Source organism: Malaclemys terrapin, chromosome 1, assembly GCF_027887155.1.
Source record: "Malaclemys terrapin pileata isolate rMalTer1 chromosome 1, rMalTer1.hap1, whole genome shotgun sequence".
In the NCBI taxonomy this organism is placed as follows: Eukaryota; Metazoa; Chordata; order Testudines; family Emydidae; genus Malaclemys; species Malaclemys terrapin.
The window spans coordinates 190,050,331-190,071,265 of NC_071505.1; the positions used below are offsets into that span (position 1 = coordinate 190,050,331).

The 20,935-nt window shown below is 40.9% G+C and overlaps 2 protein-coding genes across 4 annotated transcripts in view; both read left to right on the plus strand.

The window, feature by feature from the left end:
- Window positions 1–10,022, plus strand: part of SLC5A3 (solute carrier family 5 member 3) — a 28,959-nt gene extending 18,937 nt beyond the window's left edge. For 2 of the 3 annotated variants that reach the window (XM_054048612.1, XM_054048625.1), the window contains one exon: window positions 1,661–10,022. In XM_054048612.1, coding sequence (XP_053904587.1) covers window positions 1,977–4,118 — 2,142 coding nt within the window. In that variant the 5' untranslated portion in view covers window positions 1,661–1,976 and the 3' untranslated portion in view covers window positions 4,119–10,022. The remainder of the gene's footprint in view (window positions 1–1,660) is intronic. The other variant, XR_008447074.1, reaches the window with a different exon arrangement.
- MRPS6 (mitochondrial ribosomal protein S6) overlaps window positions 1–20,935 on the plus strand; it is a 73,934-nt gene that overhangs the window by 18,931 nt on the left and 34,068 nt on the right. The window lies entirely within an intron of this gene.

The window sequence follows — 20,935 nt, forward strand, 5'->3', positions numbered from 1 at the left end:
TAGAACTATATTTCAGCTGTCTATCTCTGTATATTGGCTTTGTCCAACATCTGTTTGTTTTAAAGCATTTGTGATAGGGGTGCAAGCACCAATGAGACAATATTTTTAGTCCAGATTGATGTGACTTCTACAAGTGTCAACCACAACCTCGCATGGAGCTTCCTTTTCACAAAAACCTAAATCAAGAATGTTCATTTCTCCCTCTCCTATATAAAGTGAACGCTAGTAAAAGAGAACAGTTTCAGATTAATCACTAAAGGCTATGGAAACAATTTTGACTTGAAAATAGCTTTTATTTTTAGCTGTATTCCTATGGCCTTCTGTGTCTTTATAAAACCACAATGTTTATTTAATTTTAAATAACTAAAAAGTGGTGGTGGACAAAAATGAATTATGAAAATCAATGCTGATTAGTAGAAGTGGTAAGGTGCTTTTGTCAAGCTCTGTGGAACAGAAGGAGAGTTGATATACAAAACCATTTTTTTTATTTGGAACTACCAAAACCAACACTTAAAAAAAAGTGGTGGTGGAGAAGAGTAAATTGGAACTTCTCTGGCTGGTGGAAACCGTGAAATAGCAAATTCTGAAAATAAATTTGGCATATTTTGAGGTGATTTTCTGTAGTTGGGTTTTTTAATTACCAAAACTATTTAATGTAAACAAGATATATTTTTTTCCCTCCCTCCCCCCTCAGACTGAAATCAACTCATTCCAATTAAAACACATACAGTTACAAGAAGTAGTGTGCATTGAATCACAAAAACAACTAGAGGGCTACACACTTCATTGTGTTTGTAAGCTGAATTGGCAGGTGGAGGGCAGGGCAGGAACTTGGTCTCTATCCCTGAACTGGTAGGACTCTCTCCATTAACCCTGACCATGCTGTTTGCCCTGGTCACCTCTCCCCTGGTTTAGATGAAGTAAAACAGTTTTGACTAGGCCAGTGTTTCCCAAACTTGGGACGCTGCTTGTATAGGGAAAGCCCCTGGCAGGCCAGGCCAGTTTGTTTACCTGCCCCATCCGCAGGTTCGGCCGATCGCGGCTCCCACTGGCCATGGTTCGCTGCTCCAGGCCAATGGGAGCTGCTGGAAGCTGCGGCCAGTATGTCCCTCACACAGAATTGTGACATCACTTCAGGATCTGGCAAGTGCGAACCTGGGCTGTTTAGGGTGGAATCCTGGGGAAATTCAAAAAAGGACTATCCAAGTAAACTTTTTCATAATGTAATATGTCTTTCTATGCTCACGCAAAAGTGGAAGGGCTTATTTTAATGTCTTTTAAAATAGACTTTAATCCTGTGAGGATTTGGGGAGCGTGGGGGGAGGGGGAATGGAAATCCCTAATAAGAATGCATTTTGGTGTTGGGGGTATTTGACTTTGGTTTGTGTGTTTTTGTTTTTTTGGTCATTTAATCTTTATGCTCTTGTATTTGCTGTATCCATTGAGACACATGTACATGTCCAGATTTTCAGCTTAATTATAAAGGGCACTACTTAGTTTAAGTAATGAATTCTGTGTTCTATCGTGCACAAATACAATTTAAAAGAGGAAAAGACTTGTGTTCAACCACTTGTTTTGATAGACTTCAAATCTTTCTCATAAATTTGAGTGAAATCCTTCTCTAATTCAACCTTTGTCTTTTGTCTTTGCTGCCTTGCAGGGTTGGTACAGTAGGCCTCACTAGACTTAGCTGCAGCTAAGAATTTCTCCTACATCAACAGAGTTAATGCTGATGCTCTTGTGGAAAGTCGATTAAAAGTGCGTGCTAAGTTCTCAAATTTCCATTTAAGAAGCGGAGAAAATAAATCTGTCTTCTCAAAGTGTACTACAACCACCACCATCAAGACAGCAAACCAAGGGACAAAGAATTTGATCTGCAGTATTGATAAATGTAAACTGGTTCACATATTACTCTAAAGACTTCTTGGGGGGTGAAAATTGGACATCGGCAGTCGCAAGTCATTTTGTTTATAAAAATGAGGGCTTCTTTGGAAACAGCAGACATTGCCATTGTGACACTGTACTTTGTGCTTGTACTGTGCATAGGCTTTTTTGCCATGTGGAAATACAATCGAAGCACCGTAAGTGGCTACTTCTTGGCAGGCCGTTCTATGACATGGGTAGCTATTGGTGCATCCTTATTTGTGAGCAATATTGGGAGCGAACATTTCATTGGGCTCGCAGGATCTGGAGCAGCAAGTGGATTTGCAGTAGGTGCGTGGGAGTTCAACGCCTTAATGCTTTTACAGCTTTTAGGATGGGTTTTCATCCCAGTCTACATACGGTCAGGAGTATATACCATGCCTGAATACTTGTCCAAACGTTTTGGAGGACATAGAATTCAAATATATTTTGCTGCGTTGTCTTTGATTCTTTATATCTTCACCAAACTTTCTGTTGATTTGTATTCAGGTGCACTCTTTATTCAAGAATCTTTAGGTTGGAACCTTTATTTGTCAGTTATCCTGCTTATTGGAATGACTGCTTTGTTGACTGTGACTGGCGGTCTCGTGGCTGTCATCTACACGGACACTCTTCAAGCTTTGCTTATGATTATTGGTGCCCTCACACTCATGATCATAAGTATGATGGAGGTTGGTGGGTTTGAAGAAGTTAAAAGGAGGTATATGTTGGCAACACCAAATATTACGTCAATCTTGTTGACCTACAATCTTTCCAATACCAACTCTTGTCATGTCCAGCCAAAGCCTGATGCTCTTAAAATGTTGCGTGAGCCAACTGACGAAGATGTTCCCTGGCCTGGATTTCTGTTTGGGCAGACCCCAGCTTCTGTATGGTACTGGTGTGCTGACCAAGTCATAGTTCAGAGGGTTTTAGCTGCAAAAAATATTGCTCATGCCAAAGGATCCACACTAATGGCAGGTTTTTTAAAGCTGTTGCCTATGTTTATTATAGTTATCCCAGGGATGATTTCACGTATACTGTTTGCAGATGAGATTGCCTGCATCAATCCTGAACACTGCATGCAAGTCTGTGGAAGCAGAGCTGGATGCTCTAACATTGCCTATCCACGTTTGGTGATGAAACTTGTACCAGTTGGTCTGCGGGGACTCATGATGGCTGTAATGATTGCTGCACTAATGAGTGACTTGGACTCTATATTTAACAGTGCCAGCACTATATTTACACTTGATGTCTACAAACTCATACGCAAGAGTGCCCCATCTAGAGAATTAATGATTGTAGGAAGAGTGTTTGTTGCTTTCATGGTAATTATAAGCATTGCTTGGGTTCCAATAATCGTGGAAATGCAAGGAGGCCAGATGTATCTCTATATACAAGAGGTAGCAGATTATTTGACTCCACCAGTGGCTGCGCTGTTTCTGTTGGGTATATTTTGGAAGCGTTGCAACGAACAAGGGGCATTCTATGGTGGAATGGTTGGGTTTGTTCTTGGATCTACAAGGCTGATATTGGCATTTATTTATCGTGTCCCTGAGTGTAACCAGCCTGATACTAGGCCAGGCTTCATCAAAAATATCCACTATATGTATATTGCTACTGCTCTGTTTTGGATCACTGGAATTGTGACTATTACAGTAAGCCTCTTTACACCACCACCAACAAAGGAACAGATTCGAACAACCACTTTCTGGTCTCTAAAAATCAGGCCTGTAAAAGAAAATGCTTCAAAAGGGGATCCATATAAGGTACAAGAAAAAAACATCTTGAAATGTAATGAAAATGCCAATCATATCCTGCCAAATGGCAAATCTGAAGAAAATATTAAAAATATTAAGCCTGAGGATATAAATCTTCTAGTTACTTGCAGAGAAGACAGCAACCCAGTGATTTCTGTAAGTCACTCTGAAGTTGAGACACCAGTTGATTGTTATTCCAATGGACAAGTGGCTCTCATGGGTGAGAAAAAGCGTGAGGAAGAGACTGATGATCGAGATAAACATTGGAAATTCATAGATTGGTTCTGTGGCTTTAGAAGTAGAAACATGAATGAAAGAGCCATCCAAGATACGGAGGAAGAGACTCTCTGTTTACAAATGTTGGAAGAGACTCCAAAAGTTAAACTTTTACTAAATATTGGACTGTTTTGTGTCTGTTCACTTGGAATATTCATGTTTGTCTATTTCTCTTTGTGAGTGGTGAAGCTTTAAGGGTATGGCTAAACATACAGAAGCTGAAACAAGTCTCTCTGGAGAATTTTTAAAAATATACATAACTTGCATCTCAGGCATTGTTTACGCTATATTGTAAAATCAACTTGTCAGACAATTTAAAGATCATTTGAGATGTGTATTATATTTCCTCTGTTTAAATAAGGAAGAATATGTTTTTTAGTGCAGTGTTGCAAGCTGTGTGTGTGTACACCAAAGAAAAAGGAGGTGGCTGTTTTTAAGGAAGAACATTAAGGTGCTCAGTCCAATATTAAAGTGTGTGGGGGGGGAAATTAAGTGTAGAATTGGTATAATCAAGGCTGTCAATCTAAATTTAAAGATACCCCTACATAGTTTATCCTCTATCATACTTGTACTAACTTGACCAACATGTTGCTGCTTAATTTTGCTTGCAGCTTTTCACTTTTTAAAAACTATGTATAAAAAATGTGTGGTGTTTAAATCCCACAATTCATTTATACTCAACAAAAAGACAGCATTTTGAATGCCCTTAACTCCTCATGTATTATTTTGGAACATGCTGTCACTCTGCAGCCGCCTTCTACTCTTCTCCATAAGATTAGAAACCAAACATACTTAGTCACAGATTTTAACCTTTTTTTTTCCCTATCCAATTTAAACACTGGTATGGTGAAAGATTGATATTTATTTTTGAGGGATGGGTTCAAGCAAGCCTGAGGTATTACACTCAGTTTAACTTTGTAAACTTTAGTTTATGATCCTACTGAGGGAGGGGGGAAAAGGGATGGATACTCTACCTGAATTTTCTAGTAAATGTTGACCAAAACAAATTCACTCCCACCCTATTCCAAATTTCTCTTAACATTTTTGCTGTGTACATTAGTATGGTTAGCTTCTCCTTAAGGAGCAAGCTCCAGATGCATGCTATCCCTTGGAAAAGAGATTTCCCCAAGAATGATCAAAGTGAAACTTGAATATGCTTCAACTGGATTTAAAAAAATTAAATACCCCTGAAGGATACATCTAGCAACCCTATCACCAAGCTAGATGCAATGCAGTCTGTTAAATGTTAACAAATGTGTACTATGGATATTTGTTTTAAATTGCTATTTTGGAAGAGGGAAGTGGAAGCAACAAATAACAAGAGTCTGTATTTAGCACAGTACTCTTTCTTTCTAACTTCATATGTTAGGAAAAACATAGTATGAAGGATTCCCCATGGGGAAGTAAGTGAATGTAGTGGGCAGCTTAATTATCTTCAGCTGGGCTCTTTTTGATGCGTATGTGGAAAAGCAAGACAACTTTTTGTGCTTTAGCAAAGCAACCTCAAATTACAGGAATGCACAAAAGATGAGACTTTGATTGAGGTTATTTCCCCTAGGGGCTGTTACTGGCAACTGTATTAAGGGTTTGCAGAATTGGACACCGTTTAATACCCAATTTAATTACCCTGAGTAGCCTGTTGATTTTAATGTAGTGTGCTACTTGGTGTGAGTAAAAATGGTAGGTTAATGGAATCTGGGTTGAATCTAATTATTGACTGTTGGAGGAAAAACATCTTGCTGCATAGAACTCCAGTGGGTCACTGAACAGCTCTTGGTAAACCAACAATAATTAGATTATCAGATGGAACTGGTAATTTACCATACTCTTGAAATAGCAATTGAGACTGGTAGGTCTGTGGATTTGAATAGATGCCAAGATGTTTCACAGCAACTACTGTTCGTTATCAGCTTTGTTTAGATCTTGCACTTGGAGGGTAGAACACGGTGGATCACAATATAGAGATGAGCATATGAGCCATGTTTGAATAGTGTAGATGACGGCCATTACCGTATGTGGCTGAGGCTTGGTTTTGGTAGTGTTGTGTCAATGTGTGTAAAAGTTGCTGTTTCAATGGGTTACTTCGTACAGAAAAACATTCTTTTTTTAAATGATAAATTCTTAGTACATGAAAGATTCTGTAAAAATGGAAATTCAAGTTCATAAGTTAGTTATTGGAGGTGTAATGGGGGTATACACGGTATACAAAAATGAATAACTCTTTTTATATGGAGGGTAAACAGTAAAAAGCTTGGATGCGTTTGCCCTAAATCTAGATGGATACACTAGGAAGAGGAGGGGGATAAAGAACTCAGGGAGCCTTTACCCCTTTGTATACAGACAGAATGGCTATGGACCAAGAGCTTCTATATGCGTTTTCAGGGCCTGGCTGAAATGCTCAGTTGGGCTCAGTGGCACACTTGGGGTATGTGGTCTGCCATCTTTGGGATGTTAACCAGCACTATCCCCTACTAACTCCGCATACATTTCCATCAACAACTGGCATTAGAGGGTTTGCTTACTGGCCCTTCTTGATCTAGTTTTAATGACTGTATTACCACCTGCCTCTCACAGGTAGGCTGGCTCAGGGACCCTTTGCTTTACTGCCACTGCTTCAGTTCTTCTTACCCCTTCCCTAGAATGCCTCACACAGTAATAGGGCCAGAAGCATATATCTTGCCTCCACCTAGATAAACAGCAGCCTGCCTAGTACAGTCTCTTCCCTTGTTCCTTTGCCCCAGATGAGTTCTTTTCTGCCAAGCCCACTTTACATGTTTACTGCACAATGCCCAGTGCCATGTACACTCATACTTATGATCAGTGATAAAATTTTAACCCTGTAACATGTAATATTCCCAAAGAATTAGAACTGTATTAGGTCTATGCTTTTAAAGACCAGTAGTTTCAGTGTATTGGCATGTTTGTGTATTTTAGTATTCAAAGTATGATCAGTTTACTTAGCTCTATCTTTTTTAAATTTCAAATTTTTTCATACTAAAAGTCCATATTACACTAGTTCTAAAAGTTTATTTCCAATGGGGATCAATCTAGTCCTGTCACTATGTAGCTTCACAGAAATAAGACCACCTATTGTTGGATTAATTATGGTAAAGTAGTGTTGTCATAGTTGGAAACTCAGTTGATAAAATGGCTGTATTCTCTCCGTGTCTTCATAACGGAGTCCTAGTCTACACTATAAACGTAGGTTGATGAAAGCCACCTTTCGTAGACTTAATAATACATGTGTCTACACTACAGTAGAACCTCAGAGTTATGAACTGACTGGTTAACCACATATTTCATTTGGAACCAGAAGTACCCATTCAGGCAGCAGCAGAGACGTGAGGGGAGAGGGGGAAACCATCCAGTACAGTACTGTTAAACATAAACCACTAAAAAAAATAAAGGGAAAGTTTAAAAAAAAAAAAAAAAACAACCCACGTTGATGACAAGGTAAGGAAACTGTTTCTGTGCTTGTTTCATTTGAATTAAGATGGTTAAAAGCAGCATTTTTCTTCTGCATAGTAGAGTTTCAAAGCTGTATTAAGTCAACGTTCAGTTGTAAACTTGAAAGAACAACCATCACATTTTTTTCAGAGTTACAAACAACCTCCATTCCCCAGGTGTTCATAACTCTGAGGTTCTACTGTACCATGTCCCTTCCACTGACCTAACTCGCCTGTAACGTCGACTTAATTCACCTTCGTGAGAGGTGTAGCGCCCACATTGTTGTTGGTGGGTCAGAGAGGCAGTGTAAACGCAGTGTTGTGTAAGTTGACTGAATTGGCCTCCAGGAGGAGTCCCACAGTTCTCAGCTATGATTACTCTGGAGATGGTTTTCAACTCTGCTGCTCAGCAGCCAGGTACACAGGAAACCGCCTCTCCCCTGTTAAAGACCCAGGAACTTTTGAATTCCCGTTTCCTGTTTGATCAAAGTGGAGAGCTCGCCAGCACAGCTGACCATGGAGAGTCAAAGCTCCAAACGCGCTCCAGCCTGAAGTAAGGACACAGGAGGTGGTGGATCTTACTGGTCTGCAAAGAAAAGAGTCGGTACAGGCACAGCTCTGATCCAGCTGAAGAAACGTAGACCTCTACAAAAAGACTGCATGGGACATGAGGGAGAAGGGCTACACCAGGGACATGTAGCAGTGCCACGTGAAAATCAAAGAACTTTGGCAGGCGTACCAGAAGACAAGGGAGATGAACAGTCATTCTGATTCTGCCCCACAGATATGCTGTTTCTACTATGAGCTGCATGCGATTCTCAGTGGCAACTCCACCACTACCCACCTGCCATAGCATGGATACCTCCCAGGAGTCTGAGTCCAGGGCCACCTCAGGTGAAAACAAGGAGGATATTCTGGATGATGATGAGGCAAATGGGAGGGAGGTGAGTGGGGGATCCATTCTCCTCAAGAGCCAGGAGCTGTTTTTAACCCCTGAGCAGTCCAGCTGGTTGCAGGACAGCATGGTTGGTGATTATATGCAATTCCAATCAAACTGTAGGGGTTACATGCTGTTATATTTTTTTGTTTTAATATGAAGAAAAAGTGAGGTGCAGTGAGTATCTGCCTCCCTGCTGCTTCAGTTATATAGAGGGTGCCCCTCCGCCCCCAGAAAAGACTGTTTATGTGCATAGGGATGGCCTGGGAATCCTCCATGGAGATCTCTAGGAAACTTTCATGGAGGTACTCTGCAATCCTTTGCAGAAGGCTTCTGCGGAGGGCTACCTTATTTCTCCCTCCACGGTAGGACACTTTCCCATGCTACTCCAGTAGCAACTGTGCTGGCATCATTGCAGCAGCAACATGCAGACCTGGTCTGTACCCAAATGTTTGCAGCATTTGTTCCTGTGCCGCCTCTGTTTCCCTCAGGAAACTGATATTGCATAGGGCCCACCTTGGGGTGGAAGTTTTTCATTACAAGTGCTCAGACTGCAAACCATAGAGCATGTGATATTCTCTTCCCCCTCCCTACTGCCCCATGGTGGTTTCTGGGTCCCTTGACCATTGTTTCCCAAACATGCTGGTGGTTTGGTTGGCAGGGATTGGTGTTGACCTCAATCTGCAAGCCCAAGGTGACTACTACCAGCAATGTTAAGGTAAGAGGCTGGGTGGGCTTCCTGTGTTCCCTTGCGGCTGCAACCCTCTTTCTTCTCCCCCTCCCACTCCCCAAGCCGCTTTGGAAAAAGACCACAATTTGGGAAGCTTAAAGCTGGTCCTTGGTCTCAAAGCAATGTCTGTGTTCCTAAGACAGGGCATTGTCCACCTACCCACCTGTGCTCCCAATGTGGGTTTCCCACAAGTTGCAGCACAAGACCTGTTACCCAGGCTGCTGGGCCATACTCACCATGGCTGGAACAGCAAATTGGTTCATTGAACAGCCAGGGATTCTGATTATTTTCTGGCTTGCACTTCAGTGTAATAAGGGAAGTGATATTTAAATGGCAACCTTGCACTACACCCAGGGTATGCACTGACAATGGTTGCCTTGTGCTTTGCATGCCTTATAGTGGAAAGTTTGGCCTTCAGCATATCCTCCACGCTGGCGGAAAGGCTTTAGAAGATGGAAAAAAAAATGCATGATATGTCCAACGAGATAATAATGCCTCTGGGACAGCTGACACGGAGCTAAGAACCTGGAGGATTTCATTGTTTGAAAAACTGGACATAGCAACAGACAGATGGAGAGCATACCAGGAGCATGAGTGTCCCATGCAGGATGAGATGCTGCAGATTATGAAGGACCAATTGGACACATTGAGGCGTCTGAGCGTCAAGAAAAACAACTTGCAGCTAGATTCCCTCTACAGCCCCTGTAGAATGGCCTGCAAGCAATGCCCTGTTTCCAATACTCCTTCCCAAATGTTTCAGGAAGTGGCAGGGGAAGGGGCAGTATCCCTTCCACTCAACACTGGGGAGGGTGCTAAAGACAAAAGGCAGTCATTCAAAGACCTTTATTGGGCAAGACTTCCATTTTTTTTCAGACACAAGCAGGCTTGGTTTCTCCCCTCCAATTTTATCACACAGTTGGCCCAAGGTAAAATTATTTTCCTGTGGGGGGTGTGTGTGTGTGTGCGCGCGCGCGCAGTAAAAGACAATGTTTAGAGAATTAAATACTTTTTTTTTTTTAATTTATTCCAAGCATGGGGACTTGGGGGAGGGAAGGTACAGGGGAACTGATGCAATGGAGGGGATGATGGAGGAAGGCACAATGCAGATAAGCGGTGCACATTACTGTAGCTCATTACTGAAACTCGTTTCCAAAGCCTCCCAGAGAAACAGAGCTCCTTGCTTGGCTCCTCTTCTTGCCCTGGTATCTGTCTGCTCAAAATTAGCTGCCAGCCCATCTGCCTCCACACCCCACCCCTGCAGAAACTTCTCTCCCTTTACCTCACAGCTATTATGGGGCACACAGCAGGCACTGATAACAATGGGGATATTTTTCAGAGTAGCAGCCGTGTTAGTCTGTATCCGCAAAAAGAACAGGAGTACTTGTGGCACCTTAGAGACTAACAGATTTATTAGAGCATAAGCTTTCATGGACTACAGCCCACATGCATCCAAAGAAGTGGGCTGTAGTCCACGAAAGCTTATGCTCTAATAAATTTGTTAGTCTCTAAGGTGCCACAAGTACTCCTGTTCTTTTAATGGGGATATTGTTTTCACTGAGGTCTAATCTAGTAAGCAAACTGTGCCAGTTTGTCCAAAGACACATTGCACCACCAGTCTGCATTTGCTCATTCTATGGTTGAACTGCTCCTTACTGCTGTCCAGGGAGCCGATGTATGGCTTCATGAGCCATGGGAGCAAGGGATAGGCCGGGTCTCCCAGGATCACGATTGGCATTTCAACATCACCAATGGCTATTTTGCAATCTGGAAAGCAAGTCCCTGCTTGCAGCTTTCTGAACAGACCTGTGTTCCTAAAGATGTGTGTGTCGCGCACCTTTCCTGGTCATCCCACGTTGATGTTGGTGAAATGCCCCTGTGATCCACCAGCACTTACAGCACCATTGAGAAGTACCCCTTTCGATTTATGTAGTCTTTGGCAAGGTGGTTTGTGCCAAGATTGGGATATGCGTTCTGTCTGTTGCGGCAAAACCATCCACTATGTCCTGCACGTTTCCCAGAGTCACTACCCTTCTTAGCAGAAGTCTATTAATGGCCCTGCAAACTTGGATCACAGAAGCTCCCACAGTTGATTTACGAACTCCAAATTGATTCCCTACTGACCAGTAGAAGTCTGGCATTGCACACTTCCACAGAGTGATCGCAACTTTTCTCCACTGTCAGAGCAGATCTTATTCTTGTGTTGTTGCACTTCAGGGCTGGTGAAAGCTCTGCACAAAGTTCCTGGAAAGTGGCCTTCTGCATTCAAAAGTTCTGCAGCCACTGCTTGTCATCCCATAGCTGCATAACGATCCGGTCCCACCAGTCAGTGCTTGTTTCCTGGGACCAGAAACTGCACTCCACCGTGTTCAACTGCTGTGCAACTGCATTGTTTTGCTCTATGGCTTGCTTGAGTGTTATCACAGTGTTCTGTGTGGTGGCTCCTGTCTTGGCTCTGGAAATACACCACATGCCTTATCCTGAAGTATGTAATGCTCACAACAAGAGTGCAGAGCTGAGCGAGGTCTGTGCTTCTCAAGCTATGGCATATGTGTGGCTAAGCCAGGCTTTTGGGGAAAAAAGGTGCAAGAAAGTATGGGTTGTTTGCTGTTGATCTCAGAGGAGGAAGGAACGGAGGGAGGAAACCATCGTGGGAGGTCAAAGCCATGTTCCCATTCCCTCCTGCGATGATGTTTTGTTCCCATGAGGTATCGCAAGTCCTTCCCAAACCCCGCTGCGGTTAGTTGCATTGGTGGTTAGCTACCCACAGCGCATTGCTCTGTACATCGATGCAAGCACTGCTAGTGAGGATCCACTCCACCAACACAATGAGTGTGGGGATGTGGACACTCCCGACTGACTTAATTACTGTGGTGGCTGGATGTTGACTCTACACTTTTTTGTAGTGTAGATATGCCCTTACTGTTGGGAGGCTTTTTAAAAGAAACTACTGTCTTCATACTGGGCTTTTTTGTTGTTGTGTGGTGTGTGGGTTTTTAAGAAACTTGTTTCCCCACTAATCTCTGCATGATTTCTTCATATCCAAGCAAGGTCAATTTCTGCATCTTAGCTGTCAGTGTAGAACTTGCTAATGTTCTTCTCTGCACATAATTTATTAAACATCCTCTAGCCTTACTTAATACATTTAATAGATGATAAAATACACCTACCAGTTGTTTTTTACATAGCTTGTTTGATCTGTAACTGAAAACACTAGTTCAGTCTTGGTGTCATAGGAGTAAGATAAGTAAAGTGTATGACCACACTAGTCCATGTGCAAGTGTCAATATTACCAAGTTTTATATGGAAACTGAATCTTGCTGCTTTTCCTCTCCATTGTTCCTTATCTCTTTTCTTACTAACATTCCTTCCAGAATATATCTTTTAATGCTTCTGTAATGTAAGAAAGTCAAATGGGATAGTTTTAACCTGGGCATAGTCGGCTATGAAAAGGCCAATTGTAGGTTAATGCAAGTCAGCTGTGAAGACCGTGTTTAATCTTTGAGATTTCATTAAAAAAAAAAATTTATACCATAGGGAGGGAATGTTTATCATCTTAAAATATGCTTATTAGGTATATTTCTCTCCGTTTTAAAGGGACTGTAAACTGGATAATCACCAGGCTCTTATATTGAAGTCTCCGTTATGGGGTGAAATATTGGCTCCACTGAAGTCAATGGCAAATGGGGCTAGAATTTCATTCATGATGTCTAATGGCTGTTAATGAATAGAGATGTTTTATTTTGTTTTAAAAATACTGATGGTATTAATGCTGTCTACTGTAGAATCCTTCATATTAATACAGCTGCACCCAAGAATATTTTCTGCATGATCTCAAACTTTTATGTGTATATTCTTATACTGAGAAGCTGTGCATAGCCTTCTGCTATGTAATGTCTCACAGTTGTATGAAAGAGGGTAACTTGACAAGGTTTTCTCTCCATTTTGATGTTTATCAGGATCGTTTTCATGCATAGAAAGCAAAATCCAATGCAATAATGCATAATCCTTGGAACGTTAAAACAGTGGCTCAGGATCTTTTAGCATTCAGGTAAAAGTGAAGACCTGTATTAATAATGAGTTTTGCATTAAACTGCTGAACCACTGTAACAACTTTATTACATTCCTTTTGCTACTTTATGCACATACCATATTTGATGGGCAAGAACACTCTGACTTGGACCATGCCATGGACTACAGTGTGTAAGAAATTGCTTCAGCGTTTTTATAGCGTAAACATGCCTCTACCAGTCTTGTGAGTAATGATCTAATCAAAAGAGATGTGAACCCAGGTTAGATGTGATGTTGTTGGTTTACCATTAACTCTTGGGGCTTGCAAAACTGCAAACGTAGGATCTTCTATAACCGACTTTCTTGGGGGCTAATATCTGTTGCTTTGGACTTGGACCAATTGCCACAGAGATCCAGAAGGATTTTCCTACCCATCCTGACACAACTGGTTATTTATCGCCTTGAACTTTTGAACCATGGCACTTGATAATGCCTATTTTGCCACTTCTATAGCTTAATTTTAAATGACACCCTTTTGTTTACCTTAACTTATTTTTCTTAATTTTCTCCCACTGATTTAGTAAAAGCTTCTTATTTTAAAAAGAGACCGCTTTTTGAAAGCTTTTTGTGCATGTCATTCTGGAAAACTTCCCCTCCGTTTTGCAGAACTTCTGTTGATGCCATTCTCTGCGAAAGTGTTCGTGTTTTTTTTTTTTTTTTTTTTTTCCCCTTTAGCTTTCCTTGATATCCAGAAGAAAATGTGATGGTTCAGTTTACCCTTTGTATGCTTTCCACCACTCTACTTCTCTTTTCTGTCTCTTTTCTCTCCTCCCCCCCCAGCCACCCATAAAGGCCAGGATGTAGGGAATAGCCATCACAGGACCTCTGCTTGAGCACCCAAAGTGAAAGTTTCTTGCATGTCTAAAACATGCAGCTTTATTTTTTTTATTCTTATCCTAAGATAACAGAGTTGTTGGGGAAAATCTTTCAGAGAAAGGACTGTGTGGAAGAGGTTTGAAAAATCTTTGGAGTCATTAATCTCTAGCTTTCTTTGACACACACTTTGGAGTCGGTAGTGTATAATAAAGCAAAAATACTCATGTATTTATTCAGTAACTGTATGTTCTATGCCCTTAAACGTAATTGTTTTGAAATTAATACTAACCTTGTTACATGTGATGTTTTAAAGTGTAAAAACTTATGTGCACTGTTCTAAAGGTGTTTTGTTTTGTTTTTTGTCTTAAGAAAATGTGTATAATTCAGTGGTTTAATGTGCTTTAATTAGGCTAGGATAAAGTGTAGTTGTAGAATATAAATAAATATATAACTAGGATCTCTGATTTTACTGGTGAAATCTCAAAATGCTCATGTTTGAAAAATGGTTTTGTTTTTTGTCTACAAAACACTTTGGGGTTTTTCTTTATGGTGTTGGTTTAAAAGGCATTTGCTTTATTTTAGTTCTGCTATCAAATACACTATGTAGTGACATCTTGTGACACTTTTTAAATAGATTATCAGCTTCACTGTATAAAGTCAGACACTCTGAGCAAAGATGGTGATGCTGTTATATGACAATTCTGTGTCTACGAATACACGTTTTAAAATGAGGTGATTATTAAAAAAAATAGTTGCTGTGCAAAATGTTAGTAGTCTTCTTCAAGAAGAAAGCAAATTCTTTAATATCACTACAGAAATCTTTTCATTTATCTTTTTTTTAAAAGCACAGTGTCAAAGTGATGCTGCTTTTACCTTGTATATTGATAGATCTTTTTTCTTAGATTTCTGTGAAATACTTTTTGGTTTTGTTGCTGTTGTATCTTCTGCAGCTTTTATATAAAATACCAGTTAATGAACTGCCTTATTTTTAACTATTCAACTAAAGTACATTGCTGACCAAAACCAAACAATATTATATAGCATTTGAATTCTGCTTTTCCCCCAGCCCCAGACTGATATGGAATGAACCAAATGGACGTGCAGATCAGGCAAATCTAGTTGGGTCCAGGTCTCTCTTTGGTCAAGTGTTTGTTTAAGGGTCTAGCAAGATCTTATTAGACAAAAGACTTTAAAATTCTTGTAGTAGGAATATAGATTTAGCAGTGTTAATGAGATGAATATAGCTTAATTATACTTGTAAATTGTTAGTGTCCATATCTAGAAGTTCGTCATAGAAATGATGTATGATAAGGTAATTTTGGTCTAGTGAATAGAGTACTATATTGTTATAAAAACTTTGAAGTAAACCTTATGCAAAACTCCTAGTTCTCACTGTTGACCCTGTGTATACTGTTTGCATATTATCTTGCCTACTGCATTTGTCTTCAAACTAAAACTCTTATTAGAGAGTATCTGGATACTTCAAACTGTTTCTTGCAGTTTACATTCCTTTACTGTGGCATTTTGTCTTGTTAAAAAGTATTCTGTAAAAAGTTTCAATAAAAATGGGAGGAAAAAACCCAAACCCATGTATTTCTGAAATTATTTTGGGAGAAATTGTAGATATTGTAAGCTGTCCTATGTTTTAACTTCATTGACTTTGGTTACTTGTAATAAATCTTGCATTCCCTCACTCTTCACCCACCACTAAAATGCAGCCCTTTCTGGGGTGGAACTTAGTGACCATTTAAATACTAATCCACCCAAAGAAACTAAGAATATCCCAGTCTACTTAAAACTATAAGAGGAATTTAGGTAGGCAGAACATAGTTGTAGAACTTGGCCAGAAAACCAGAGCTAATACACTTAGTGTGGCATGTGCCAAAAAAATAAAAAGCCATGGGGGCAGGGTTTGATTCAACACTGCTACCTCCATAACTTGAAGTCCAGGGCACTGGCAGACTGCTGCTTGCAGTGCAGCAAATCACTCCAATGAAGCTGCAGAATCTGTTATGTTGGTGTGTCCATAGCAGTGCAGCCCTAAATGAATAGTGCAGGCCCAGGAGGGGAGGTGGACAGAATGTGCACACCAGCTGCCAACTTGCCATATTTACCTCCATGAGTTCTTTTAGAAAAACTCTAGGGGAGGACAGTGGTGGCAAACTGTTTAGCTTTTATTCTCTTGCTAGTGATGTGGCTGTTCTTAGTTTGCACAGCCTGTGCCTGAGAGAGTGAGCGTCCCAGGATGCTCCATCGGTTTCATCCAAAAAGCACAGTCTTACTGAAATGTTTCTTTGAGGCTGTTGTCTCTGCAGAATGATAGAAATGAGTGATACATTTGCATTATAACATAATCATATTCCTAATACTAAAAATGGACAGCAACCATTCTCGATATTAACCATAAACTAGTTTTGTAAACTTTATTTTTGTTTTAGGACGTTGCCCCCAACCGGTGTAATGGAGGGGGAGCAATTAAATCTAGGGGTTCTCGAGGTTGAGAAGATGAAAACTGGACTCAGTTTCACTTGTGCAATCTGGTGTTGCAAATGTAAGCCTGGTGTAATTACCCTCCAAGATGACTCCCTCCTATGTAGAGAAATCTTTCAGTGGCCCTAGAGCCACTATAATGGCTCTCATGGTACATTCTGGCCTCTATGTATGGGACATCCTTGGTGTCCCAGCATTCGACAGTTATAAAGAACACCTTGGGCTGTGGGCATTCTTGCATAATTCATTAGGCTGAAAGTTTATCTAATTGATGCTGGAGAATGGTCATGCCCCAGGAATGGGGGAGTTGTAAAGGTGATTCAAATAAGATCATTCAGACCATGGAATCTGGTTCCAAATATCTAATAATTACTAGAGTGTGAGGCCCCTACCATAACTTTCTGCAGAATCAAGGTTTTAAAGTTTAACTTTCTGCCCTTTGTGGCTGTGAATATAAACCAATGCAGCCTCGTCTTCTGGAGGTCATGCAGTACCCGTGCCTCTGCGGCAGACCTAACCTAAGTAGCTTTAAGATGGAGCTTGATAAGTTTATGAAAGGCATTTTGTGATGGGGTTGCCGGCAGTAGCAGGGGACTGCATTCTGACCCTTCCAGTCCTGTTGTACTATCCTGCTCAGAGCTCTTCTAAATTGCAGAAGTGTGGAAACTGATTTGAAAATGCCTAGCATCCTGCAGATGCAACCAAAAGCAAATAATTTAAACTGAAAGTGTCAGGCTAGTTTTGAGCTGCAGCTGCTGCTTGACAAAGCTGTGAGCAGCAGCACAGGCAAGCCCCGGCAAAGGAGAATGCAAAAGAATGGTTGGTGAGGGGTAGTTACTACTTGGATCATAAATGAGGTTAGGATTAGGTCACTGAATCCATGACTTCAAGAGACCTCCCTGACATTTTCTGCTTCAGCCCCAGGGCGGCGGGGCTGGAGCTGTCAGCCAGGGGAGGGGGGTTCACAACTCCCAGCCGCTGTGGGTGGTGGGGAGACCCCAGAGCTGCAGCAGTGGTGGGTGCTGGACCCCCCCCTCACCCCATTTTGTCACAGTTGTCTTTAGTAAAAGTTAGGGACCGGTCACGGGCGTCCCTGAATTTTTATTTATTGCCCGTGACCGGTCCCTGACTTTTACTAAAGATAACCGTGACAAAATCTTAGCCTTAATCATAAGTTGTTGAGGCCAGGGACTGTGGTTTTCATTGTGTGGTTTGTACACCGATTAGCACACTGGGGCTCTGATCTATGATCGGGGTTTCTAGCTGGCACGGTGATGTAAATTATACCACCACCCTCAACTGTGCAGCAGCACGAGGGGAAAGAAGATTGTGCTGCTCTATGCCAGCAGCCAGAGGGGCTGGAAGTGGGGTAAGGTTACATATTTATCAAACCTCTACTCGACAGAAGCGCTAAAAGATAGAGCTTCCATGCTGGGCCTGGAAACAAATCCTAATCTAAGCAACTCCAGCACCCTCTCCTTTTCCAGCAACTGGTGTGAGGGGGGAGCTGATTGGCTTCTCCCTGTTCCTCAACAGCAGCAGTCAGTTTTGTCTTCTGGCCATCAGGTGTCTTGAGTCTAGGCTTGGAAGAATTAAATATCTATTGGCGTCGGTGGTAATTTACTGATAAGCAAAGTAAGAAAAATGTTGGCTTGAGAACTTGTTAATTTGATTTAAAGATACAGTATTTACTTTGTATGTTTTTGACATGTGGCGTTGACAACTTGTTTTTAACTGTTACAAAGCAGTAACTTTTTTTAATCTCCATGCTTGTCTTTAAATTGACCTCTCCTGCTCATAATTTCCCATAATTGTGGAGAATTTAAATAAAAAAAATGCTTAAAATTGGTGTAATCTGTCAATTATAAAAATCTAATTCTGCCAAGCCTACTTAGGTCACTCAAATCAGTGTCTGAATGGGTAGGTGAATAGGGACGAGAGGGTGAGGGATGAGAAAATAATTTAAAGTAGGTGAGAGAGAACATGGGGGAAGGGGAGAGAAGGGGGAAGGGAGCAGCATAGTGAAATAATTATGGTTTAGTGCATGGGAGGGTGACATGGAGAGAATGGACATGGACATTGAAATCTGAGACATCATAAGTAGAGCAGGAAGGCATCTCAAGAAATAGCCTATAGGAGAGTACTGTCCCTATATAAAAAAAATTGTTTACAAATATACAATTTTCAATCTTAATACTGATAGAGGTGAAGTCTATCAAGGTGAAGGTTTCTGGAGAGTGGTGTTTGACCCATAGCCTAGCTCCAAAACAGGAAGGGTACTGTGAATTTGTCATAAGTCAAGCAAATTTATATTGGAATTGGAAAAGATTCAGAAAAGGGCAACGAAAATGATTAGGGGTATGGTACAGTTTCCAAATGAGGAGAGATTAATAAGATTGGGACTTTTCAGCTTGGAAAAGAGATGACTAAAGGGGGATATGATAGAGGTCTATTAAAAACATGACTGGTGTGGAGAAAGTATATAAGGAAGTGTTGTTGTTTACTCCTTCTCATAACACAAGAACTAGGGGTCACCAAATGAAATTAAAACAAACAAAAGGAAGTATTTCTTCACACAGCACAGTCAACCTGTGTTGTAAAGGTCAAGATTATAACAGAATTAAAAAAAGAACTAGATACATTCATAGAGGATAGGTTCATCAATGGCTATTGGCTAGGATGGTCAGGGATGGTGTCCCTAGCTTCTGTTTGCCAGAAGCTGGGAATGGGCGATGAGGATGGTCACTTGATGATTACCTGCCTGTTCATTCCCTCTGGAGCACCTGGCATTGCCACTATCGGAAAACAGGATATTGGGCTAGATGGAACTTTGGTCTGACTCACTATGGCTGTTCTTATGTTATGTTACATTTATTTTTAACTTTGTTGCTGGGTGAGCAGTTGGTGAACAATTGGATCTTCTAAATCAGTTATTTGTATAGGATTTTTTAAATATTGAACTGCCAGCAAATTGGTAATTTAATGTCATCTTAAGAACTTTTACTGAGATAAGACTGTGGAGGCTTCCTCAAATAGGATTTGTATCTGGAATTTTTGTTTTGGGGGCTCATAGACTTTCTCTGTGGTATACAACACCCTGAATAATTTCAAAATTATTGGTTTAAATGGGATGTCTCCGGATTTGATGTTGGCTAACAATGACCTAAATTAATTCTGATTGCACTAGGTTGCATGGCTTCGAGGTAGACATAGAATCAGACTTGTCCAAAAGCCTTGGAGGAAGATGCTGCAACGCTGAGTGAGAGAAGTTTGCAAACTATAAGAATCTAGGGTAAAGCTGAGAATTCCAGCCTTTTGGGTCACCAAGCCACCCGAGGAAGGACTGACCTTGCAGAACCAAGGTTGATCATCTCAGGGAGAGGAGGTCGCAACATCAACTGATTTAGTCTACATGAGCCTCTGACCAGTATTTTCCTGCCCTTGAAGAATGCTTCTCACTAGTGGGCTATGTGCCAATAACATCCCCATCTAGTTCCTTGGCTGCAATTTCAGCTCTTGTGCTAGGAGAGTCCAGAAGACTGAAAGCTGAAGAGTTTAGGAAACCCTTGTCATGTTATTTTTACTTTTTTTCCATTTTTGTCTTTTGCTTTTATTAATTGGGAGATATCTCAGCCTTTTAAATCTTTTAGTTTTAGGATGTCCGTGTGTGGCTCCGGACATGCACTTGTGTATGAGTGCTAATAATCCATATGGGAAAGGTGCCAGAACAAAAATTTCTTCAGGTGTTAAATAGCCCTAAAATGAATGTCTTTAAAGATATTTATTAAAAGGTTTTGTGTCCTGTATTTAAATGTGCAGAGAGATGAGAGAGCTGTCATTGGTAGTTTCTGGTAAGCAAGTTTTGACTACCTTATCAAAAGTGTTTTGTTAAAGTCTGTATTATAATATCTTGGGAGAAGATGAAAGGGTTAGCTACCACTTAACAATAAAATGTTAGGAAGGAAGCTTAATTGGCTCTGAGGTTGTGGTTCAGACATTCTTATTTTGTTTCACTATTGAGCTCTTAACCAGCTCAACTCATAGACTTGGTTACAGTTGATAACATTTCTTAGTTGTGGTTGATATAACCAAACAACCAGCTACCTTCTTAAAATCTTCCTTGGATGTTATAAGGATTTATTATCTCTACAACTAATTTGTTTTAATTGAATCCAATGTTGAGACAGTTTCTTCCCCCCCCCCCCCATTAGTCTTTGGTTACCTAGCCCACCCCCCAAAATAATAAAGGGTATAGAGTGAACCCAGGAAGGGAAAGGGAGTAACAAAAGCAAGAGAATGCAGTTCCTTCTGAAATGTACTGACTGTATGTTTGCAATTTAAAACATAACTGCTTTGATTCTCTTAAATTGTCCAGGGTGTGATGGCATCAGTGGTATTTTTCACCCCGGTGAGTAGCCTTATGGCCTGGTTTTCAGATATTGGCTGAATACCCAATGCCTATTGAAGTCAATAGGAGTCTCATGTGCTTGGCACCAGTGAAAATCAGGCC